Source organism: Puntigrus tetrazona, chromosome 15 (assembly GCF_018831695.1).
Source record: "Puntigrus tetrazona isolate hp1 chromosome 15, ASM1883169v1, whole genome shotgun sequence".
NCBI lineage: Eukaryota > Metazoa > Chordata > Actinopteri > Cypriniformes > Cyprinidae > Puntigrus > Puntigrus tetrazona.
In genome coordinates this window covers 22,787,063-22,809,562 of record NC_056713.1, presented here as the reverse complement: position 1 = coordinate 22,809,562, position 22,500 = coordinate 22,787,063, and the positions used below count along the sequence as shown (strand labels likewise).

Here is a 22,500-nt window from a genome sequence, read left to right as displayed (position 1 = left end):
ACGTTTTAGTAAAAACAGGCAAACTGGTAGTTTTTAAACTCTTTTCTTCTTAGACAATTGCTTCAATAGAAGCAAAAAAAAAGGCATGGAAGAAATTGGTGACTGTGGGATTTGATAAGCATCAAATAAAAAACTAACTCACTTAGGATATTATATTTACTCCTGATAAAACCTGAACATGTTTGCGTCAGCATGTGTTATGCAAGTCTGAAAAGGGTAATTATATTTTTTAGCATTTGGCCAATATATTTACTTAAAAGCGTTAAAGTCAAACCCGCTCGGTTCTTTAAACCGAAAGATCCGATTCATTGGAACTATCCGAATCAAAAGAACGACTCGTTTACGTATCCGACAATTCTACCAAGTTTCTAACGAAAATGGGCCTTATTCGTTAACGGAAAGTAAGTTTCGATTGCCATTCACGCTGACTTAAAAAAATGATTTAATGGGCTGTTAGAATCAAGCAAAACTTTCAAACCGATTAAAGTATGAACTGAAGAAACACACCTGAAACCGTGTTGAGCTCCCTAAATGAAAAATCTACTGGAGATCCAAACATGGTCCAACTTCTGCAGAAAACAAGATTAAAAACTGCAAATTGCAATAAGGTTAAAAGTACAAAAACGGATTAATCTTGATTAAGGCTAACGAGCAAAAAAAGCGAATTTACATAAAATGACAATTAAAATGTAAATCCTAAATAAATGAATAATTAAAAAAATATATATCACTGTAAATAAAGCGTTCTTTAATCATAGCAACTTTTGGGTCACAGCAGTTCGGGCGGACCCCAACAAAGTTACTATGGAAACCATAGGCGTAGTATAGCATTCTGGGATATGTAGTTCGTTCGATCTTCTGGCGGTTTCTTTTTTTTTCTTATTTTACTTTCTTTGTCTGTTTCATCATTAGACATGGTTATAAGCTTTATAATTTCAAATCTCTAAAACTATACGTGGAATAATATGACTTTTGGCACAAATGTGTGCCTTTTGTAACGACACAAAAAAGGCATAGACTTTTGAAAAACTTCCTACAGGGGCGTCGCGGAAGAAGCTGCGTTTCCATTGGCTACTTTGATTTGAGGTAACCAATGAGAACCGTGCTTTGCGTCATCACGTGACAACCAATAGCGGTTCACAAACAGTCGACGCTGTGAGTTTGAATTTGAAAACGTTTCGGCCGGTGTTTCGATGTGTGTCTTTCTTTCGTCTCACTCTGAAATCACGGTAAAGACATTTAATTCATTATTGCATAGTCATCATATTGAGCGTTTTATGAACATTTCACGAGGGCAGTGTTTGTGACACGAGGATATATTCTAGCTTTTAAACTTCGAGGAAGTTAACGGGCGAGATGTTACGGAGTAAACAAATCGACTTTACTTGTTGAGTCTAATTTTACTGCATCTATTATTATTATTGCATTTATTTGCACTTCGTAACACTTCGGCAAGTTTATATCAAGCTAATTATATGCACCATATTCTACAGTAGATATGTGTTTGTGGTTTTAAGTTGATTAAAAACATGTGATAATTTTATTACCATTACAAAATACAAACTGTATCCTTAAAAATTTTCATTTTGGCCTCTTCCAGTGTCTTTTATCCAGAACTGTAACAATCTAACAAGTGTAAACATTAGCCACACTTATTAGTCACTGAATATTATACCTTGATTTGTTTTTTCTCTCCACCTTATTTGCTGTATTATCATTTCTAAATATGTTTTTATAGAGTCCGCCATGAAGTTTAATATAAACAAGGCGGGACCGCTCTTTGCATGGGTAAGTGTGTTATCCAGTTTAGTTTTAACTTGATCAAAGAACATACAAATACAGTATATTGCTAGTCTGATGACATATTGGTTTTATAGCCTGTTTCTTCTATAAGACGTTTGTAGTGACTGTTGCTTTTTCGACAGATGAATACCATGCTTCCAGAGAAACTCGCCTGGGAGTTCGTTCCCATGAGAGAAGGGACTCGGCTCCTGAAGATCTGCTTCAGACTGTGAGTTGCCATTTTTAAACTCTTGGATGGTAAATATGGAAATGCCTTTATAACTAGAGCTAACCCTATTTATTTCTGACAAATGCTTTATCTGTTGGTTTAGAGGGGGCATGGAGAACACTGAGGAATTTAAGACTTTGTCCCTTTACAAGAACGTGGAAATAATTTTCAGTGTTTTGCATGGTAGGTTTCGAATCAGCAGTCATGGATGATAATGCTTGATTGAGTGAGAAATGTTTTAGTAGCAAATTATACTCTTTTTTACAGTATTTGCTGCAAAAAGTTGATTGACACGGAATATATTTTTCTGTGTTGAGAGTGTCATCACTTAAAAAGTAACTATTTTGCAAACTCGCCTTCTGTCACGGCCATGTCCTTTTAATGTTATGCAATTTTTATTTTTAAATTTTTTTTTTTTTGCATTTAGATGCATCTATATTTTTTTATATACTTGAAATATAAATAGAGTATTTCTTGCACGTACAGATGATTTTCACCTCCTCAAAAGACAAAGTTCCCTCATCTTACAGAAGATCAGCGGAGGGACTGAACTGGAGCTTCAGCTTGCAAAGGTATAAATGTGTGCTTTAATCAGGGGTTTTAAAATAAATAAATAACAACAGTGAATAAATAAATATTATTTTCAAATGATGTCAAAGTATTTCAAAGTTATAAAATTACTTGGAATAATTCAGAAAATAAGTAATAATAAAAGGTAAAAAAAAAAAAAAATAATACACATTAAGTAATAATTTAATTATAAATTACATTAATATTATACATAATAATATATAATTAATAGTTGGAGTCTGTGGTATCAAAAATATTGAAACCCGTTGAAAATGCTAAATTATAGCTTTATATTAATGCTGAATGTGTGAATTTTTTTGCATAACAAACTAAATCTCATTAAGTACTTACACGCTGTTCAGCTTTAAGTTAAAAGTAGCTTATATGTTCTCTTATAGTCAAAGTTTTCTGAAGCTTTGTATGAGCAACAGAAATTACTTATACTTTTAGTTTTGTGACTGGTTACTTACACCAAGCTTATTTCGTAGATGAATAGTTTCTTTAATGATATGCCAGTGACATTTTATGCACTTTTCTATGTTAATGTATGTGTGCAGGTGGCTCTTTTGCTTTGTTACTGCACCTTTAAAAAGGGCATTCAGCTCCCCATGGATTCAGATGTGGAGGTGAGCGTTTTTACTAATGTCCACATTCTGTCTATCACTAGATGCTTTGCTTACTGCAACTTACAAACGATCGCTCTCTAACATTAGGTTCTTATTTATCTCTTTTTCCCTGTCTGTGTCAGTCGGAAGTTACCTCCATGTTTCGTTTCGTAAAAGATGATGGGGATGGTCTGTCTTTAGACGAAGGCCTAGATCAGTTTCTAGCCCAAGACTGTAAGTAATCATGATGCTTAGTGATCTGATTATGCATTTAAAAATGTATGCCCGTCTATTAATCGTCTATCCTACGTGCTTTCTCTGCAGCTTTCATGAACTCCAGCAGTGGAAGCAGCGGCAGCTCGCTGTTATACACAGATGATGACTCTCCAATCATCGGCCGGTCCAAAAGGCCTCCCAGGGTTCAGTTTCAAGAGCTTTGTACAGTGGCTTCAAGTTCGGACGGGTCAGTGTAGTTTTTTTTTTTTTTTTTTTTCCTAAAGGACAAAGCAGCTTCTTGACCAAAGCCATAAAAAAAGGTTAAATACGTCACTGCTTTAAAAGTTGTAATTGTATTGTGACAGTGAATGGCAATCTATCTTTTTTTCTACATTAAATATTAGCGTTTTGTTGATTTAAAATTCACCCCGAAAGTACTTAAGTGGAAATGTATTTGCCAATATTAAAAGGCTTACTAACCTTTTCTGTGCAAAGTCATATCAGTTTTACTTTTGTATGCAGTTATTCTAAAATTCTAAAACATGATGCAGCTCATATGTAAAATGTAAATCTGAGCTGATTAAAAATTATCTGATCTTAAAATGTCCTAATTGAACTATAACCTAATCCTGGTTTAGTCTAAGTCCTGTCTGTGCCTATAGGTTTTAACAGAACAGTTTATCTCATTCTTTTTCATAAACCATCTGCTTTTTTTTTTTTTTTTAAATCCTTCAAAATTGGTCCTATTCACTTCTAATATGAATGCCTTGTTATAACAGTTTTTTCTTTAAAACACTTTGAAGGCCCACACGCACAGATTTAATATAACTCAATGACAGAATAGTATTTTAAGCTTAAAATAGTCACCGATTTTGGAATATTTTGTTTTCAGCGAAGATAGAAATGTTGCATGATGTTGGTAACATGTAGAGTTGCATATGATGGTTTACTGAGTGATAAATGACCAAATAATACCCTTACGCTCTTGATCTTCAGCTCTCCGGTCCAGGATACTATGAGCACGCCGCATTTCCAGCTGAAGAGACTGCGGAAAGAATTGGCACATGAGGGAGACGTGAGAGACGAGCTGGAGAAAGAACTGGCCAATCAGATCAGCATCATCTCAGAGAAGGGTACTGAAGATCAACCATCACCATGTTTCTTTTCATTTTATTGTGTTGCTTGGAGTGAATGAGATAAAGTGGTGGTCTGTTATGAAGTGGTTGAACTGTTTTCTCTCTTCTGCACACAGAGGGCGTGATTTCTCAGTTACAGCACAGGGTGGAGCGGATGCTGCGAGAACAAGGAGAGCTGGAGAAGGACCATAAAGCTGCGCTGCTGGAGCTCCAGGAGAAGAACGAGAGGTGAGGTGCACTAGAGGTCGGGGTTTCCAGTATATAACTGAATAAAACGTTTGTTTAAAGTGACTTTTTTTTTTTGCTGCACAGTCTTCTCCAGAGAGTGCATGAGGTTCTAAAGCAATGCCAGGACTTAAAAACAGACAACTCCCAGAAAGAGAGAAAGATTGATGAACTGACTGAGGAGAATGGGACACTTACTGTACAGGTGATATGCTGTTTCCTTGAAGGTTTTTTTTTTTTTTTTTGGCCTGCTTAAAATAATGAATCAAATCAGATAATTATTACCCGTGTCTGGTCCCATCAGGTGCGAAATGCTTTCGCTCAGCTGGCAAGAGCTGAGGAGGAAGTTGCCAAACTCACACTGGCTCACGAATCTGCACAGACTGAGTGGAAAAGCAGAAAAGAGTTCCTGGAGAAGGAGTTAAATGACGCCATCACACACAAGGTAGAGCATTTCTGATAAACTGGAAAGCAATCGTAATTCTTATGTTAATAATGTACCATATGGTTTGTACTCTCTTATTTTATTATTTATTTATTTATTTTTTGTTCTCTTTGTGCAGGAAAGTCTGAGTGAGCATGTTCAGATACTTCTGGGAAAGATCTCCGTTCTGGAGGATGAGCTACAGAAAGCTCAATCTCAAGAGAAAGGAGAGGTTTTGGGGCCCATTATGGAGGTGAGATGTTCTGTAATTTCTTTTATTTATAGTTATTTGTAATTTGCACTTTTAGTTTGATGTTGCAGAAATAATGTATTCACAGTGCACCAGTTATTCAGCTTTACTAGGCATACCTTTTTTTGCATAAGAAGATTTAATGTGTAGTATTATGATTATGTTGCAAATCTGATGACATCCGAGAAGTACAAGCTTGGTTAATTTAGAGTCTGAAGCTCACATGTTCACATCTGTAAATTCACTGTAAAGTGGGAAATATAATAAGATACAACAGTTCAATGATGAACAAAATACATATTACTGCAGTTGTCTAGTTTTTAGTAACATTTTTTTAATCTCATTTGATTTGATCAGTGGGAGAAGCTTAAACAGGAGTTGGCAGATCTGACTCTTAAACTCGCTCAGCTTCAGGATACTATCTACCGTCTTGAGAAGGAAAAGGCAGAAGTTGAGGCTTTGTTGGCTGAGGAGAGAGGCTTTTTGAAAAGGAAACCAAAAGACTCCAAATGGTGGTGTTCGATCTGGAGCAATCCATCACCAGCATCCGTTTGGAAAGAGAAACACTGCAGGAGGCTTTATGGACACAGAAGGAAATGCTCACCACACAAATATCAGCTCTGGAAAGTGACGTTTCTCGTCTGCAACAGGTGGAAGTGCAATTGACAGCAGAGATTAAAATCTCTGCTGACCTTCGCCAACAGAGAGAGGAGCTGGAAGGGAAGGTAGCCTCTTTAGATAAGATGGTTAGCGCTTTGCATGCTGAGATCCAGGTTTTGGAAATGGAAAGGGCGTCACAGCAGGATGCTCTGAATGTCCTTATTCTGGACTTGCAAAGTGCCAGAGCCAGAGTCCAGGATTACGAGAGAAAGCTAGAAGAGCATCAAAAAGTAGTGCTAGAAAATGAATCCCTGAAAAAGGAGGCATGCACAGTGCAGCAAGAGCTTGATGAGCATCTGCAGTCCATTGGAGACCTTGAGGAGCAAATAAATATTCTCAAACAGGAGAAAACAGAGGAGGAGAACAAGCTTAGTCAGGCTTTGACCGAAATCCAAAGCCTTCAAACACAAATTCTGGATGTGTCCCAACAGATTTCCCTAAAAGATGAAGAAATCCGAAATCTGAGGAATGATTATGACAATGTAGGCCACGAGCTGAAGCTTGTAAAGGAACTAAATGTTGAAATAAATCAAATGATCAAATCGAGTCAAAAAGAGCATGAGGACACTGTTAAGAAGCTTCAGCAAGAGCTTGACTCTGCTTCTTCAATTGCTTCAGAAAAACAAGAAAAAATGCTGCTTCTGTCAGCGGAGGTAAAATCTCTTAAAGAGCAGATCTGCCATTACAGTGAAAATGAAGTGCAGAAACGGCAAGAATTGTCTGTTTTAGAGGCACAGCACAATGTGTTGAAGGAAAACATGACTTCTGTTCAGAATCAGTTGGCCAAGATGATGGCTACAGCTTCACAGAAGGAATCTGAGCTCCACTTGCTTCAACAGGAGCTTTGTCAGCAAGAAACCCTAAGAGAAAAAGCTCAGGAGCAAGAGAAAGCCAGACGCGAAGAGCTTGAGAGGACTGTGAGTGAGCTTCAGGCCACAATCCAGGAGATAACCTCACTTGTTTCAGAGAGGGAAGCTTGTCTCAGTTCTCTTCAAGATGAGATGAAGGATCAAAAATTGAGGGCCAAGCAGAGTGAAGATGATCTACGCAATGAGCTGAAGGAGAAGGTTGGAAATCTACAAGAACTACTAAATACTGCTAATCATGATGCTGCTGACAAAGATGGTCTTCTGCAGTCTTTAAATCAGAAGCTGATGCAGGTGGAATTGCTGTGCCAACAAAAAGAGAAAGATGTGACTGAGATGCACCAAGCAAAAGAAGACCTGGAAAGGAGGATTACTGAGCAGAACCAACAACTGAATGAGTGCCAACAGAATTTAGAAATGCTGACAAAAGAAAGAGACCATTTATCCACTCAGGTATCATCTCTCCAGAAAGAAATTTGCCTTTCCCAACAAGAAGTGTCTGTGTTACAGGCTGATTACAATGTTTTGAAGGAAAACATGTCTGCTCTTCAGAACCAGTTGGTGGAGGTGACAAATACATCTTCCCAAAAGGAATCTGAACTCCTCTTGCTTCAACAGGAGCTTTCCCATCAAGCCACCCTAAGAGAGAAAGCTCTGGAGCTTGAGGCAGTCAAGTGTGAAGAGTTTAAGAAAAAGGTGTGTGAACTTCAGGAAAAAATTGTAGAGGTTTCCACTCTTGCCTCTCAAAGAGAGGATCAAGTAATTTCTCTTCAAAATGAGATGAAGGATCAACAATCACGTGCCAAACAGTCTGAAGATGAACTTCGCAGAGAACTGGAGCAGAAGGTTGGCACACTACAAGGAGAACTGGATACAATCAATCGTTGCGCTGTGGATAAAGACAAACTACTGGGCTCTTTGGATCAAAAACTCAAAGATATGGAAGGGCGTTTCCTTCAAAAGGAGAAAGATGTCTATGAAACGCATCGGGTAAAGGAGGAACTGGAGAAGAGGATTGTTGAGCTACATGTTGAGACGCAACAGCTTTCTGAGTGCCAGCAGAATTTGGACATATTGAGGAAGGAAAGAGACCACTTGTCAACTGAAGTAGCTTCTCTTAAAGAGGAAATTTGTGGCTACCAGGACACTGAGGTGCAGAAGCAACAGGTTATAGCTGTTTTAGAGGTTGAAAGCAACATGTTAAAGGAGAACATGGCTGTTCTTGAGAAGAAGTTAGTGGAGGGAACGACTGCAGCTTCACAGAAACATTCGGAACTTGTCTTGCTTCAAGAAAAGCTTCACCAGCAAGAGAGCTTTGGAGAAAAAGCTCGGGAGCTTGAGACTGCCAAGCATGACGAACTTGAGAGAACGATTAAGGAACTTCAAGCTAAAATCCTTGAGGTCTCCACACTAGCCTCTGAGAGGGAGGCTTGTGTTGATTCTCTTCAAGATCAATTGATAAATCAGTTGAAGACTAGACATACTGAAGATGATCTCCGCAAAGTGCTGGAAGAGAAGGTTGAAACCCTTCAGGGACAACTGGAAACTGCCATTCGAGACGTCTCAGACAAAGACCAACTTCTGCAGACTTTAGATCAGGAGCTGAAGCAGATGAATCTGCTGTGCCAGCATAAGGCAAAAGATGTCCATCAGGTAAAGGAGGACTTGGAGAAGAAGCTTGGTGAGCTTGTTGTTGAGAAACAACAGCTGGTAGAGTGCCAGAAGAATTTGGAAACAGTGACAAAGGAAAGAGACAGCCTGTCAACTGAAGTAACCTCACTCAAAGATGAAATCGGGCATTACCAGGAAAATGAAGTGCAGAAGCAACAGGAGATTTCTGTTTTGGAGGTTGAACACAACACATTGAGGGAAAACCTGGCTACTTTCAAGACACAAGTGGCGGAGTTGACAACCACAGTTTCTCAGAAGGAATCTGAGCTTCTGTTGCTTCAAAAGGAGGTTTGTGAAAAAGAGGACCTTAAAGAAAAGGCTCAGGAGCTTGAGAAAGATTTAATAGAACTTCAAGCTAAAATTCTACAGGTCTCCACTCTTGCCTCCGAGAGGGAAGCTCAAATAAGTTCTCTTAAAGATGAAATAAATGACCAGCAGTTAAGGGCCAAACAGTCTGAAGATGATCTCCGCAGAATGCTTGAAGAAAAGGTTACAACACTACAGAGACAACTAGAAACTACCAGTTGTGAAGTCTCAGACAAAGACCATCTTTTGCAGTCTTTGGATCAGAAGCTGAAACAGGTGGAACTGCTGTGTCAACAAAAGGAGAAGGATATCTTTGAGGTCAAACACTCAAATGAAGATCTGGAGAAGAAGATTGTTGAGAAACAACAAAAACTGGAGGAGTACCAGCAGAATTTGGAAGAGGTGAGAAAAGAAAGAGAAATCCTGTCAACTGAAGTTTTTGAGATCCAACACTCAAAGCAAGACCTGGAGAAGAAGATTGGTGAGCTCCTTGTTGAAAAACAACAAAACCTGGAGGAGTACCGGAAGAATTTTCAAACCGTGCAAAAGGAAAAGGACAACCTATTGACACAAGTAACCTCTCTCAAAGATGAAATCCAAAATTACCAAGAAAATGAAGTGCAGAAGCAACAGGAGATTTCTGTTTTAGAGGTTGAACACAACACATTGAAGGACAACCTGGTTGCTCTTAAGATGCAAGTGGCAGAGTTGACAACTACAGCTTCTCAGAAGGATTCTGAAGTTCAGTTGCTTAAAAAGAAGGTTTGTGAGCAAGAGAACATTAAAGAAAGGGCTCAGGAGCTTGAGAAGGATGTAAGTGCACTTCAGGCTAAAATACTAGAGGTGTCCACTCTTGCCTCAGAAAGGGAAACTCAAATAAGTTATCTTAAAGATGAAATTGATGATCAGCAGTTAAGGGCCATACAGTCTGAGGAAGATCTCCGCAGAGTGCTGGAAGAGAAGGTTGTAAACCTACAGAGAAAACTAGAAACTGCCAGTTGTGACATGTCAGACAAAGACAGACGTCTGCAGACTTTGGATCAGAAGCTGGGGAAGATGGAAATGCTGTGCCAACAAAAGGAGAAAGATATAATTGAGATCCAACACTCAAAGGAAGACCTGGAGAAGAGGATTGCTGAGCTTAATGCCGACAATCATCAACTTGATGGGCTCCAGCAGAATATGGAGATGCTGAGAGTAGAAAAGGACCACCTGAGTTCTCTCAATCAGTCTCTCCAGAGGGAGTGTAATGCCTCCCAGAAGATTCGAGCTGAGCTGGATTTGAAGGTGGAGGAGCAAAATGGTTTCATCCTTGCTCTCAAAAAGGCTTCCCAAAAGCATAAGGAACAGAATCAGGAACTCCTGGAACAGCTGAAGACCAAGTCGGAAGCGGTAGAACACTACAAATCACAGGTCTGGTTTCTTTCATGAGTATTTATGTTTTTGAGAGTTTTGGACAACCTAGAGTTGGACTTAACTTGCTATGCATTTTTAGGTGGAGAAGGCCAAGAATCACTACAATGGTAAAAAGCAGCTCCTGGTGGAGGCTCAGGAGCTGAACAAAACTCTTGAGCAGTCGTTGGAGGCAAGCAAGAGGGAAGTCAAAGCTCTGGAGATGGAACTAACACTAGCTCGCATGGAACTAGACCAGGCAAACACCAAGGAGAAGAACCTTGTAGCCAAAGTGAAAAGCTTGGAAACACAAGTTAGTACAGTTTGATATGTAAAGAATGTGGAAATGAGAATCAAGCTTTAAACTTAAAGATTCATGTCTAATTGTGTGCCTGTTGTAGGTCGACTTTGCTGACAGGCAACTGCGAGAGCAGAAGATGACCAATGACAAAGAGAATATGAGACACAGAGACGGTTTCTACACTAGAGTCCAGGAGAAACAGCAGGACACCAGTACAGACAGTTTGGAGTTTGAGTTGAACGATTCGCTCAACGCTAACAGGTAATGCAATGAAATCATAAAAGCTTCTCATATTGTATATTCATCCAGGTAATTCATCCAGTGTTATTGTAATTTTTTTTCCCAATTTGGCAGTCGTTCTGCAATCCCGGGTGAATCCAGCACTCCCCTGGTACGCAGTTCTGAGCGTTTGGCTGCTAAACGTCGTGCCTTGGGGGCTGAATCCCTGGAGACTCTCTACTTCACGCCTATGAGTCAACAAGGCATCAAGCGTAAAGGGGACCACAATGATGCCTTTGAGCACAAACTAGAGTCCAGCATCACTTCCATTGGCGATCTTGTGGTTGACTCTGCAAAGAAGCTCACTGCTTCGGCTCGCAGACGTCGTACTACGCAGGTTATCAACATCACCTTGGCTAAGGTAAGGAAATGCAGTCTTCTAGTTGCCTAACGCATATGCACTCTTTCCCCTAAGCGCAAACAATGCTTATTGCTTTCGTAAACGAGGCTGACTAATATCAAATACGTTGAAGTGTGCATATGTCTCCAAAATGGCGGAGATGTAAATTGTTGTATTTGTTTTCTTTGAGCAAAAATGTTTTCTTGTAGCATCGCAAAATGATCAGGTCTCTCTTTGGGTTTTTTCTAGTACTGGGTCGCTAAGATTCTAAAGTGTGTTTTGTTCTTTTATTCCTGCTTGTTAAGAAGGCATCAGGAAGTGCTGAAGGCGATGAGTCATTTTCAAGTCTGCATTCAGCACGATCTCAGCCCAACTTGACAGTTCAACATTTACGGCCCTTTTCCATGGATCTCTCAGAGGAAAGTGCTGCAGCAACTTTATCAAAAGCAGACACCCTTCAGAGTCTGCCTGGATATCGCAGAAGCACTGTGTACAACGCTGGCCCACCAAGAGGTGAAATGTTGTCATTAGACTTCATTGCCACAGTTACTTTGTGGATTACCAATGAGATTTTATTATACTTGAGTGTGTTAAAGTTTTTATTTAGATTTTAATTGTTTTGTTAAATTATAAAATATTAATTTTATTTTAAGATTTAGTTGTTGTTTTAGTGAATTGTTGCCATGGCAACTAGCTGAAATAGTTCTTTTTTTAAGTTTAAGTAACACTTTTTATTTATTTAAGTGAAATTGCAGTAAGGCTTAGTATGATTATTAAATTGCAACGACTGCAATTCTTATTTTAATGATTTTCATAAATTTAATGCTTATTTTAAAGTAATACTGATATGTAACACACAGAATAACATAATATAATTATAATACAATAACTTATTTTGTGTTGCGCAGCCACCAGTACGTTCTGTATCGGAGCAGAGAATGAACCTGAACATGCTGCAGACGACTGGATGCGCATCGCAGAACTACAGGCGCGAAACAAAGCCTGTCTGCCTCACCTGAAGAGCAGCTACCCGCTGGAGTCCAGGGTAAGCTTGGAATAGTTTGCTTTTGTTGCATTGTTTGTAGAAGACTAGGTCTCAACCTATCGACTGCCTCGACAGCCCAGTCTGGGACCCTCGTTCACTATAACAGATGAGGATCTGCGATTGGGTGACCCAGATGAGACGATCCGACGTGCGTCCATGATGCCAGGTCAGATCCAGGAGTCTCTGAACTCTCGCCGCTTCTCCCTTGCGCCAAGTTCGAGCCAGAGCTCTGCCAGCTCCCAGCCCCAGCGTGCGACCATGTTGCCGGGTCAAATCCGGTCCAGCACTGCTGCTCACCGGGCCAAGCAAACCAGCTCAAACATTCGTGCTTCAGAACATAAACGCAGCCCTCTGGCTCCCAAACGCCCCGGCTCTCAGCTACAAGGCCCAGACACACCTGAGGTATGAAAAAAAAAAAAAAAAAAAAAAAATAAAAGATTTGAATTTTGTTTTAATTAATTTAGTGAATCCAATTTTTTAAGATTGTTTTCTGTTTGTAAAAAAAATAATTAAACCAGTAAAACTGAATTAAAGGATAGAGATAATTAAATAAATAAATAAATAAAAAATTGATTCATTAGACATGCTCTTTATTAAAATGTTATTGAACCATTAAAAGTAGGCCAAAAGAAATTCAATGGAAAAAGATTTGGTGAAAAAATAAAACATCTAATAAACTCTTAAGGATTTGTAGGCATGGATTATCCTAAACCAGGATCAGACCATAGTTAAATTAGGACATTTAAGTCATTTTTATGAACATGCCTTAAAAATAGCTTTGCTAGTATGTATCTTAAGACAAAATAAAGGCACCGATATGCTTTAAGGTTTGAGTTTCTTTCATCTGGAACAGCTCAGATTTACATTTAGTCTAGGACTAGGATTAAGACTCGTCTGTGAAACTGGGTAATGTTACTAAAATGTAAAACTGGTTCACAAGTAATGGTGTTTTCACAGACAAAGAAGCTGGCAAGTTGCTTCCCGCGACCAATGACACCTAAAGGCAGGTTCGGCAACAGTCAAAACAGACCTCCAAACTCGCCGGTAAGATACTTTTATTAGACGTCTGTGGTTGTTACTAACCTAGACTTTAATTGAGAGTAAATTGCTCACTTAATTTATTAAAATTGATCATGCCAAATTTACCAAAATCTAATTTTATGTTGTTGTTAAAGAGAGCATGAATCATGTTTTCTCTCACTTTGTTTCGTCTGTAGGCCGAGCGAAGGCAGTCTGTGATGTTCACTGTTGTAAATACTCCAAAGAACAGCGGTCGTGGCGACAGCAGGCTCCAGCGAGGCCTCAACAAGCTGCGTAACAGCGCTCGCAAATCTCCCGCCGTGGCCAGTCGTGCCCTGCGCTCGGCCGTGGCCGGCAAATCTCCACTGGACTCAGCTCTGAGAAAGTCTCCCCGAAACAAATCCCCCAAATCCTCCAATGCCAAAAAGGTAAAACCCTCTCTGTAGATCTGTGGCGTTACTCACAGTCTGGTACAGAAGATGATAGAACAAGCTTTTTTTATATATATATGTATAATGCATTCAAAAGAATGTTTGATTTGTTCAAATTCCAGTATTTGTTAGAAATTGCAGGTGAATTAAAAAGGTTTTGCTGTGTGTGTTTAGGAAGCACTGTGACTCGCTCCGCTGATCTAAGTATTGAACTGTATGTATCTGCTGTTGTGTGTGGCTGTAATGCTTAACACTGCAGGCGTCTTTCCACTGTGTGGGATTATTTCACTCACCCTCTGGTGTTAGAGTAGTTCACCCAAAAGTGTAAATTAGTTGAAGATTTGCTCATTTTCAGGCCTTCCAAGTTGTAGGCGAGTTTGTTTCCTCTTCAGATTTGGAGAAATGTAGCATTACATCACTGTCTCAGTGCCCTGCAGTGAATGGGTGCCGTCAGAATGAGAGTCCAAACAGCTGATTAAAAACATCACAATAATCCACAGCACTTTAGTTCAAAAATTAATGGCTACAGAAGCATTATTATTATTATTATTATTATGCTTTCATTTAAAATTGATCTGTGCATATTTCTCTCTTGATTTAGACAAGATGACTTTTTTCATTATAGAGGGCAAATAACCAAAAAAAAAAAAATATATATATATATATATATATATATATATATATATATATATATATACTTGTTTTTTTACAAACGCAGCTTTTGGCTTCTCCAGATGTTAACTGATGGAGTGGTGTGGATTATTTTTATTTTTGACGGCACCCATTCACTGCAGAGCATCCACTGCTGAGCGAGTCCATCATTAATGCTATATTTCTCCAAGTCTGATGATAAAATAAACTCATCTGCATCTAGCAAATATTTCCAGGAAATACTTGGGTGAACTATTCAGTCGACTAAAATGAACGGTAGCTTTGTCAGTTTGGTGGCCGGTGTGACCTCGTTTTATTTGACGAACTTTCTGCTTGTTTTTGGGTAATGCTTTCAATGCAAAACCTCAACAATTAAATGTACTTGTTTTTTTTCAACCGGAGCAAATCGTTTCACAAAAGTCTGGCATCAGTCTTTTTTATGTAAAATTATATTAGTTTATAAATATTAGATCAGTTCCGGATCAACCACATTTGAAGTTGTTGCATGGTTGCACATCAAGTAATTTCTACAGTACTTGCTCAGCAATTGCATACATCTAAATTGACCTTTTTGCTCAGTTTTTTTGCATGTGATTTAACACAGTGGTCGTGTCCACTGATAAATATAGTCCATGTAGAACAATATACATGATGCTGGGGGGAAAAGAATCACAAGTGGGGTTCTGTTTAGGTTTGGTGGAGGTCTGATCATTTCACCTGATGTTGGTGTAACTCCAGATCTATTCTCACTTTCAAAATATGATTTGTCATCCTATTTCAGTTGTACTTTCTAACTTTCATGCTCTTATGTATTTTAATGCATTGAATAATCTCCTTCTTCTTTCTCTCCTCAGATGAAGATCAGGATTAAGGTGTAAATCTGAGGATTTTAACCCCAAAACCATACGTGGCATATTCTTTCTTTTCTTTTCTCTTTTCAAATAAGTTATATTTTCCTCATGGGATGCAGTGGTCTTAATTACTGTCCTGTAACTGGCTGTATCATATTTAAGTGTGTTCCTTGTTCCGTAATAAAGTCTTTTATATCAAATCTTTGACAGGTTTTTCAGATGTTGCTAGAATAGAAGGTTCGTATGAACGTAGCATTTCATTGAAAGTTAATATACGTAGAGTTTGGAAACAAATTTATTCTGTATTATAAAGCCATTCGAGTTTAATCATTAGTTATATAATGAGATGTATAAAAAGTTTTACCTTTTTTAAAATGTGCATTTTTAATATACAGCGACAAGACATATTTTGGATCTTTAAAAAACTGCTATATATTAAAATGTAAACTGTTATAGACATCTGTATTTGACAAATTTCAGTTTTTGCCAGGAATTTTGAGATGATGCATGTATCGGTCAGATAAAAGACGTGTAATATGTTCATTATCAATTAACAAACTGATCAGATTATGAGAGACTGTAAAATGTACAGAGCCAAAAGATATTAAAGAGATTGCTGATTGCATGAAATCTTCGGAAAACACGGTGTTCAATAAAACTGTATTCTTTCAGGGATTCATAATCTGAATTTATGAAGTTTGAGTTGTCATTTGTTTTCAGATGTGGTAAAGTACCAGTCAAACGTGTTTTTTTTTAGGTTTGCAATCAAACTAAATTGTGTAGTCAGGGAAAAAAATATTGTGTATGAACAAGCAGGCTTATTATTATTATTATTATTATTATTGTTATAGAAGGGATGACAAGATTAGAGAAATATTTGCATGTGTATAGAATTTAAAGTTCAATTCTAATAACGTACATTTGTACATTTTGAGTGTTCAAGGTTTCCTTATCTAATGTATGATTACTAAATTATGACATTATAAACAAAAGTTGTGACTCTCAACCACTCCCAAAGAAAAGGATAGCGTTTATGATTAAAGTCCGCGTGAACCGGAAGTTTGCGACCGATTTTACTTAAGAGAGAAACTAATGGGCGTTGCTTGTTTTTTTTCTACTTTGAATTGATTGGATGCAGTAAAGACGACGTTTCGTTCAGAAAGAACGCTGACTCTCGGAGGGGCGTGGTTAAGGATGTCAAGCTCACGCCCATACCGTCAAACTGACGTCACCAGAGACGGAGCATTTTCAGATTTGGATCAAGGATTATGAAAGCAAACTTTTTTTTTATTGTCTCGATTGATTTGCACGGACAAATGGTTCACCACAAAAATAGCAGTGTGAGCTAACAAATATAGTCAATTTTGACTTCAGTGTTTCTTGAGTTTATGGGTTTATTTATTTAGAAACACATATTCAAAGTATTTATAAACATTATATTACCAATTATTTGTAAAACGACGTTTCGGGGGAAAGGAGTACATTGGTCACGTAATTTATAACAGCCAATGAACATAGAGCAACGCATACACACAAAATGAGGAAGTATTACGTCATTGTATAAATTACGAAATTGTTTTCATTCTTGATGACGTGTTGTTGGTGATAAGACTGCACAGGCTTGTTATTTAATTATATGATTACGGTAAACATCTCTCGTTCTTTTATTTTTTTAATAAACATGCCTACCTTTATTTTTAGAAAACTAACCAAATCTGTACGCGCTCGCTGAAGTGCTCTTAAATTCGCGTTATGTTAGGAATATTCAGTATTTGATTGATTACTAAACCAGACGTCGTTTGAGTTGACGAGGCGCTGACACCAGGGTTGCCAGGTTTTCACGACATAAACTTAAAACTATCGCAGTCGCATTTCGACTGGGCTAAAAGATTATTTGATGAAATAAACGTTTTGGCGCGGTTCCTGTGGCGGTAAAATTTAAATATCGCATCATCGGGGTCTCTTGCTTCGACCCGCGGCAACAGTGTTAAAGTAACCAGATTACGCGGGAAAACCCCGGATTTGCCAACACTGGCTAATATGTCGGATTAGTGGCTATTGTTTGTCGGCGTGTGTTGTTTTCTTGATTTCTACCAGCTGTGCGTTTGAGTCAGATTCTGAGTATGTGATTTACTGACTTTTTAAAACTGTAAAACATTGCCTTGCCCTAACAAACCATGCATCAGTGGAAAACTCAACCTAAGTGATTTTAATGCGAGGATAGGGTTTAACCATATGACAGATTTAGTTTTTTTTGTGGTCAACACACAAAAGTATGTATCGACTTTCTGTGTCCTTATCTATTTTAAGTGTCCATCATGCAGTTGAATGAGGTTAAGGAGGCGGCGCTGTTGTCGTGGGTAAGTCATCTTTTAATGTTTTATTGAATTCAATAATGAAAATTTATGCAATCTATGCTTCAATTTGATACTGGTAATTACTTTGACACAATCTGTGTATGTACATATAAATAAAGGTGACTTGGCATTCGTAGTTTACCAACACATTTAAACATAAAGACCGTTCTTGTGACAGATCTGCGGTGTTTATCCTGAGGAGCCCTTTACCAGAATAATCCAGATGATGGACGGTCATCGACTCCTTAAATTTGCCTACAGAGTGTGAGCTGTGAAGTTTATGATGGGAATGCCTTTTCATGACATTTCAGATTGGTCCGGTCCGATATGAAGCGCCTGACTTCATAATTCAGAACGCGATATAATATATCATACGGTCTCCTTCAAACACCTCACCTGGAAATGTCCATTTTGATTCCCTCTTAGCTTTGATTTATAAAAATGGTAGGTCTGTGTTTTAACAGTTTACAAGGCAACGCCGTATGCTTTCGATGAAGCTATAAGCCTTCATTATTTTGAGAAAGTTTTAAAACGGTCACATTTAATGGTTAAAACCACATTTCCCACGATTCTCAACGGCCCACGTAAAGCCGCAAATGCTGTTAGTACCCCTGCTCTCTCTAACTACTCGACAAACATGCATATTGATTCCTACCTAGACATTATTTTTCATTCAGAAACATTGGTTTTAATTTGATTCATCACCGTGGGTTGTAGTTCTGTGACACACGGTCTTGTATTTTCAAGCATTCACGTTGAAGCCTGTTAATTCGGTTCATAACTCGTAACCCTTCAGTGAAAACCTCTTAATGCCACTGAATGGGAAAACTTTAATGCGGTTCATTAAGAAGTTTCTCTTTTCTGCCTTTCTCCAGTTTAACTCGTCTGGTTTTCTACACGTGCCGTTATTCATTTGGTTAAAAGCGTCTGACTAATTCTTTCAGGTTGCGTGTTAAATGTAAATGTGATGGTCTTTGTTCGCAGGCGGGGGAAGGATCTCCGTGACGGCCTGCCGTTGTCACCGTTTCCTGCTGTGATGGAGGCGATCTTCAGCATGCTGCGGGGTGAGTGGGTCAGCGGGTAAGGAGTCAGCCCGCGGGGTGGAAGGTTGTGGGTTTGATCCTGACTCAGACTGTGGTTGTTCCTCGTGTGGCTGCTGAGCTGAGCCGTGCTGTAGTCCTGGACGCCACGCAGAGCGATGCTGGATCCTGCCGACAGGGCCTGCCGAGGCCTCGGGATCCCTGTGCGATGGGTCCACACACACAGACGTGTTTGGGTAGACCTCTGCTGACCTTTATCGCCTTCAACATGCAGCTGACTTTCGGTTCAGCCCGGGACAGGCTGAACTCATGTTACAGAAGATCAGCGAGGGAGTCGAGCTGGAGCTTCAGCTTGCCAAGGTGCGACGTTTACACTGTGAACAATACATTAAGAGGAATTATCAACTGCTCACTGTCTACAAAGTTTTTTTTCCTTCATATCTTTGAGGTATATATTTTTTAAGAATAAATTTTAGATGATTATCCTTTTTTTTTTTTTTTTTTTTTTTTTTTTTTTTTTAAATCTTTTTTTATCTGTCATACTACACAAGCTATAAAACCCGTTAACGTATTATTCCCAACAATAAAACACTCCTGCGAGGTTTTTTTTTTTTTTTTTCTAAGATTTTGTCTAAACCTTTGGAAATGTGATTTTTTTTTTTTAAATTATTATTATTATTATTATTTATTATTATTATTATTTATTATTATTATTCGATAGGCAAATTATTTGTCTATTTTTAAGGCTTTTTTCTCCTTTAAAATAATGGAAAAAGATAAAAAAACTATTCACAATATATATATATGTGTGTGTGTGTATGATGATGATGATGATTATTATTATTATTATTATTATTATTATTAATATTTATGGAAACATTTTCGAAACATAACTTGTATTCCAGACATTTATTTTTCAAAAACCTGGAAACTGATCCATGAAACTGCATTGGAACAAGCACATTTGAATGTGCACTTTGTGTTGATTTAAAACAAAAAAAAAAAAAAGGGGAAAATACCGTTCATGCGTTCGTGTTCATGTGTGCATGCAGGTGGTCCTTGTTCTGTGTTATTGCGGTTTCAAAACGTACAACATGGTGCCTTTGGACATAAAGACAGGGGTAAGTGAGTACTAAGCGACAGTCTCTGACATCTCTGCACGTTCTGATCATTTTCCTTCTCTCTGTTTCTGTTTCAGCTGATGATCGCGTCCATGTTTCACTTCGTAGAAGATGACGCCGATGGCCTGTCTTTAGACGAAGGCCTAGACAGGTTCCTCACCAAAGCCTGTAAGCAGCCGCATGATCACATTTGCTGAGCTACTGCCTGTTAAACACTTAGAAATCGTAAAGTAGTTTTTAATAAATCCAGTCGGCGTGAATTTTTAAGGTTGGACATTTGAAGCCTTGGATGCTCACACGCTGTTGAAGTCAACAAATGAAGGAGTAATGCAAACGTCCTTGCAGGTCTGTTGATCTTCGTTCTGTCTCGCTCTCTAGCGGTCATGACTTTCTCCACCTCCAGCAGCGAGAGCAGCTGCTGCTCGCCTTCATACACCGACGAAGAGTCTCCGATCTTCAGCCGAGTCCAAAACCCTCCCAGAGATCAGTTTCAAAAGCACTTCACGGTGACGCGCGGTTCAGTCAGGTAGGTCCTGATGTGCTCTAATGTCAAATAAATGCTGTTGTTTTGAACTTTTCTATTCATCGGTGATCTCTGAAATATAAAACGTATTACAGCAGCACAGCTATTTTCAACCTTCATTTCAAAACTGATTTTCTGTGGTGTTTCTTGAGCAGCATATTAGGATGTTTTTTGAAGGATCACGTGACGAAGACTGCAGTGGTGCTTTATATCGCAGGAAAAAAATCACACTTTTTAAAATGCATTCACATAGAAAACTGTGTCTTTGGTTAAAAATAGAACAAAGAAATACAGCCTTAGTGAATGGGAAGATAATTATTTTTATGTTTGAGCTGCATTGTAGCTATATCATAGCCGGCTTATTGTAAATTTTAAAGTTAAGATTTGTTGCACAGGTTTATTTGTAGCAAAAACCAAAAATGCGTTGTGCGTGTCAAAATGATAGATGTTTCTTCTATATGGCAAAAATCATTAGGATATTAAGTACTGATTATGTTCCGTAAAGATGTAAATTTTGTAAATATTTTTGTACTGTAAATAATTAATTTTTAATTAGTAATATGCATTGCTAAGAACTTAATTTGGACAACTTTAAATGTCATTTTCGCAAAAATATTTAGATTTTTTTTTTTTTTTTTTTTTTTTTTTTTAAATAGTTGTATCTCGACTAAATGGTGTCCAATTCTAGCAAACCATACATCAACGAAAAGCTCATTTATTCAGCTTTCAGATGATCGTATACACCTCAGATTGCCACTTGAGTGCTCCATGGTCACACATAAAGATACATAGTGAATTACAATGTAAACCTTTGGTCTCCAGCTCTCCAGTGCGGGATGTTTTGAGCACGCCGCGGCTGTTGAAGAGACTCCGGAGAGTTTTGGCACGTGAGGGAGACGTGATGGAAGAGCTGGAGAAAGAACTGGCCAATCAGATCAGCATCATCTCAGAGAAAGGTTTCCTTCAAGCTGCCTTGAGTGAACGAGGGAAACCGTCCAGCTCTGATATGTTGGTTGAACTTCTCTCTTCTGCACACAGAGGGCGTGATTTCTCAGTTACAGCACAGGGTGGAGCGGATGCTGCGAGAACAAGGAGAGCTGGAGAAGGACCATAAAGCTGCGCTGCTGGAGCTCCAGGAGAAGAACGAGAGGTGAGGTGCACTAGAGGTCAGATCGGGTTTTCCGGTGATTATTTTATCATCTCTGTCTGATCCGCAGAGTTGTGAAGCAATGCCAAGACTTGAAAACCGAAAACGCTCAGAAAAAGAAAATGATTGATGCACTAACAAAGGAGAACCAAACCTTTGCTGCTCAAGTGAGAGACCTTTTTTTTTTTTTTTTTTTTTTTTTTTTTTTTTCAGTTATCAATTAAATAGTAATATAAAATTTGACATTTGTTTTTAAACTGACAAATTGATAGACCTATTTAATTCATGCTTTAAAATGTAATAAAAATTGTGTTTTTTTTTTTTTTTTTATTGTACAACATTAATTTTATTTAATATAAAATGTAACCTTTTATATCATGCTTATTTGTTTTGTTTATAACATTAAATTCAAATATCTATTTTCAATGTAAAGATATTTAATAGTTTAAAGGACTTAATTTCTTTATTTTTCTACAAATTAATCCATTTGTTCCATTTAAAATAAATAAATAAATGGTTGAAAAATGCATTTAAATGGTTTTTATTATTATTTAACATTTTGCAACACGTTTTCAATTTATGCTATTTTTAAATGTATATATCTCTGAGTTTCTCATGATTGTTGACTGTATAAATTGCAAGTATGCAAAAAAAAAAAAAGACAAAATAAACCACTTATTTTATTGACAATCTTGTCTCTTTTCAGGCTTTGATCAAAACCGAGAGCTTCCAGACTCGAATGCTGGATTTGTCCGAACAAATTTCCCTAAAAGATGACGAAATCACAAATTTGAGTAACAAGTATAACTCTGTAGATCATGAGCTGAAGCTTGTGAAGGAGAAAAACATTGCATTAAAAGAAGTGATCAAATCAAATTGTCAAGAGCACGAGGACACCGTTAAGAAACTTCAGCAAGAGCTTGACTCTGCTTCTTCTGTAGCTTCAGAAAGACGAGAAGAAATGCTGGTTTTGTCAGCGGAGGTAAAATCTCTTAAAGAGCAGATCTGGCATTACGGTGAAAATCAAATGCATAAAGAAGAGCTGTCTGTTTTAGAGGCAAA

General features: G+C 38.1%; 3 protein-coding genes and 1 non-coding gene across 9 annotated transcripts in view; 3 read left to right on the top strand and 1 right to left on the bottom strand.

Moving 5' to 3' along the window:
• The window catches only part of lrrc51 (leucine rich repeat containing 51), a 4,491-nt gene extending 3,708 nt beyond the window's left edge, over positions 1–783 (bottom strand). Inside the window, exon 1 of the mRNA XM_043258175.1 lies at positions 508–783. Within this exon, the coding sequence (XP_043114110.1) occupies positions 508–559 (52 nt within the window). The 5' untranslated portion in view covers positions 560–783. The remainder of the gene's footprint in view (positions 1–507) is intronic.
• A 349-nt stretch (positions 784–1,132) lies between these two features.
• Positions 1,133–15,914, top strand: numa1 (nuclear mitotic apparatus protein 1). Its single transcript, XM_043259129.1, is given in 24 exon segments — positions 1,133–1,229; positions 1,739–1,788; positions 1,926–2,011; positions 2,115–2,194; positions 2,498–2,583; positions 3,139–3,207; positions 3,330–3,420; positions 3,511–3,649; positions 4,399–4,535; positions 4,655–4,766; positions 4,851–4,968; positions 5,068–5,208; positions 5,327–5,440; positions 5,795–5,912; positions 5,915–10,353; positions 10,436–10,645; positions 10,734–10,894; positions 10,988–11,273; positions 11,558–11,765; positions 12,161–12,297; positions 12,373–12,699; positions 13,255–13,341; positions 13,515–13,745; positions 15,254–15,914. Coding segments are annotated over 23 exon segments (7,443 nt in total). The 5' UTR covers positions 1,133–1,229; positions 1,739–1,746; the 3' UTR covers positions 15,278–15,914.
• Positions 15,915–16,827: 913 nt separating this feature from the next.
• Positions 16,828–22,500, top strand: part of LOC122359029 (nuclear mitotic apparatus protein 1-like) — a 9,686-nt gene continuing 4,013 nt past the window's right edge. Inside the window, exons 1-12 of one of the 6 annotated variants that reach the window (XM_043259132.1) lie at positions 16,828–16,895; positions 17,561–17,610; positions 17,786–17,871; positions 18,592–18,671; positions 18,922–19,007; positions 19,700–19,768; positions 19,846–19,936; positions 20,114–20,294; positions 21,114–21,247; positions 21,330–21,441; positions 21,509–21,605; positions 22,145–22,500. The exon at positions 22,145–22,500 is cut by the window's right edge and continues 511 nt beyond it. In XM_043259132.1, coding sequence (XP_043115067.1) covers positions 17,569–17,610; positions 17,786–17,871; positions 18,592–18,671; positions 18,922–19,007; positions 19,700–19,768; positions 19,846–19,936; positions 20,114–20,294; positions 21,114–21,247; positions 21,330–21,441; positions 21,509–21,605; positions 22,145–22,500 — 1,334 coding nt within the window. In that variant the 5' untranslated portion in view covers positions 16,828–16,895; positions 17,561–17,568. Of the gene's footprint in view, positions 16,896–17,151; positions 17,611–17,785; positions 17,872–18,591; positions 18,672–18,921; positions 19,008–19,699; positions 19,769–19,845; positions 19,937–20,113; positions 20,295–21,113; positions 21,248–21,329; positions 21,442–21,508; positions 21,606–22,144 lie in introns of those variants that run through there. The other 5 variants (XM_043259136.1, XM_043259131.1, XM_043259135.1 and 2 more) reach the window with 5 other exon arrangements.
• LOC122359597 lies at positions 18,742–18,870 on the top strand. The gene has a single exon (XR_006252722.1).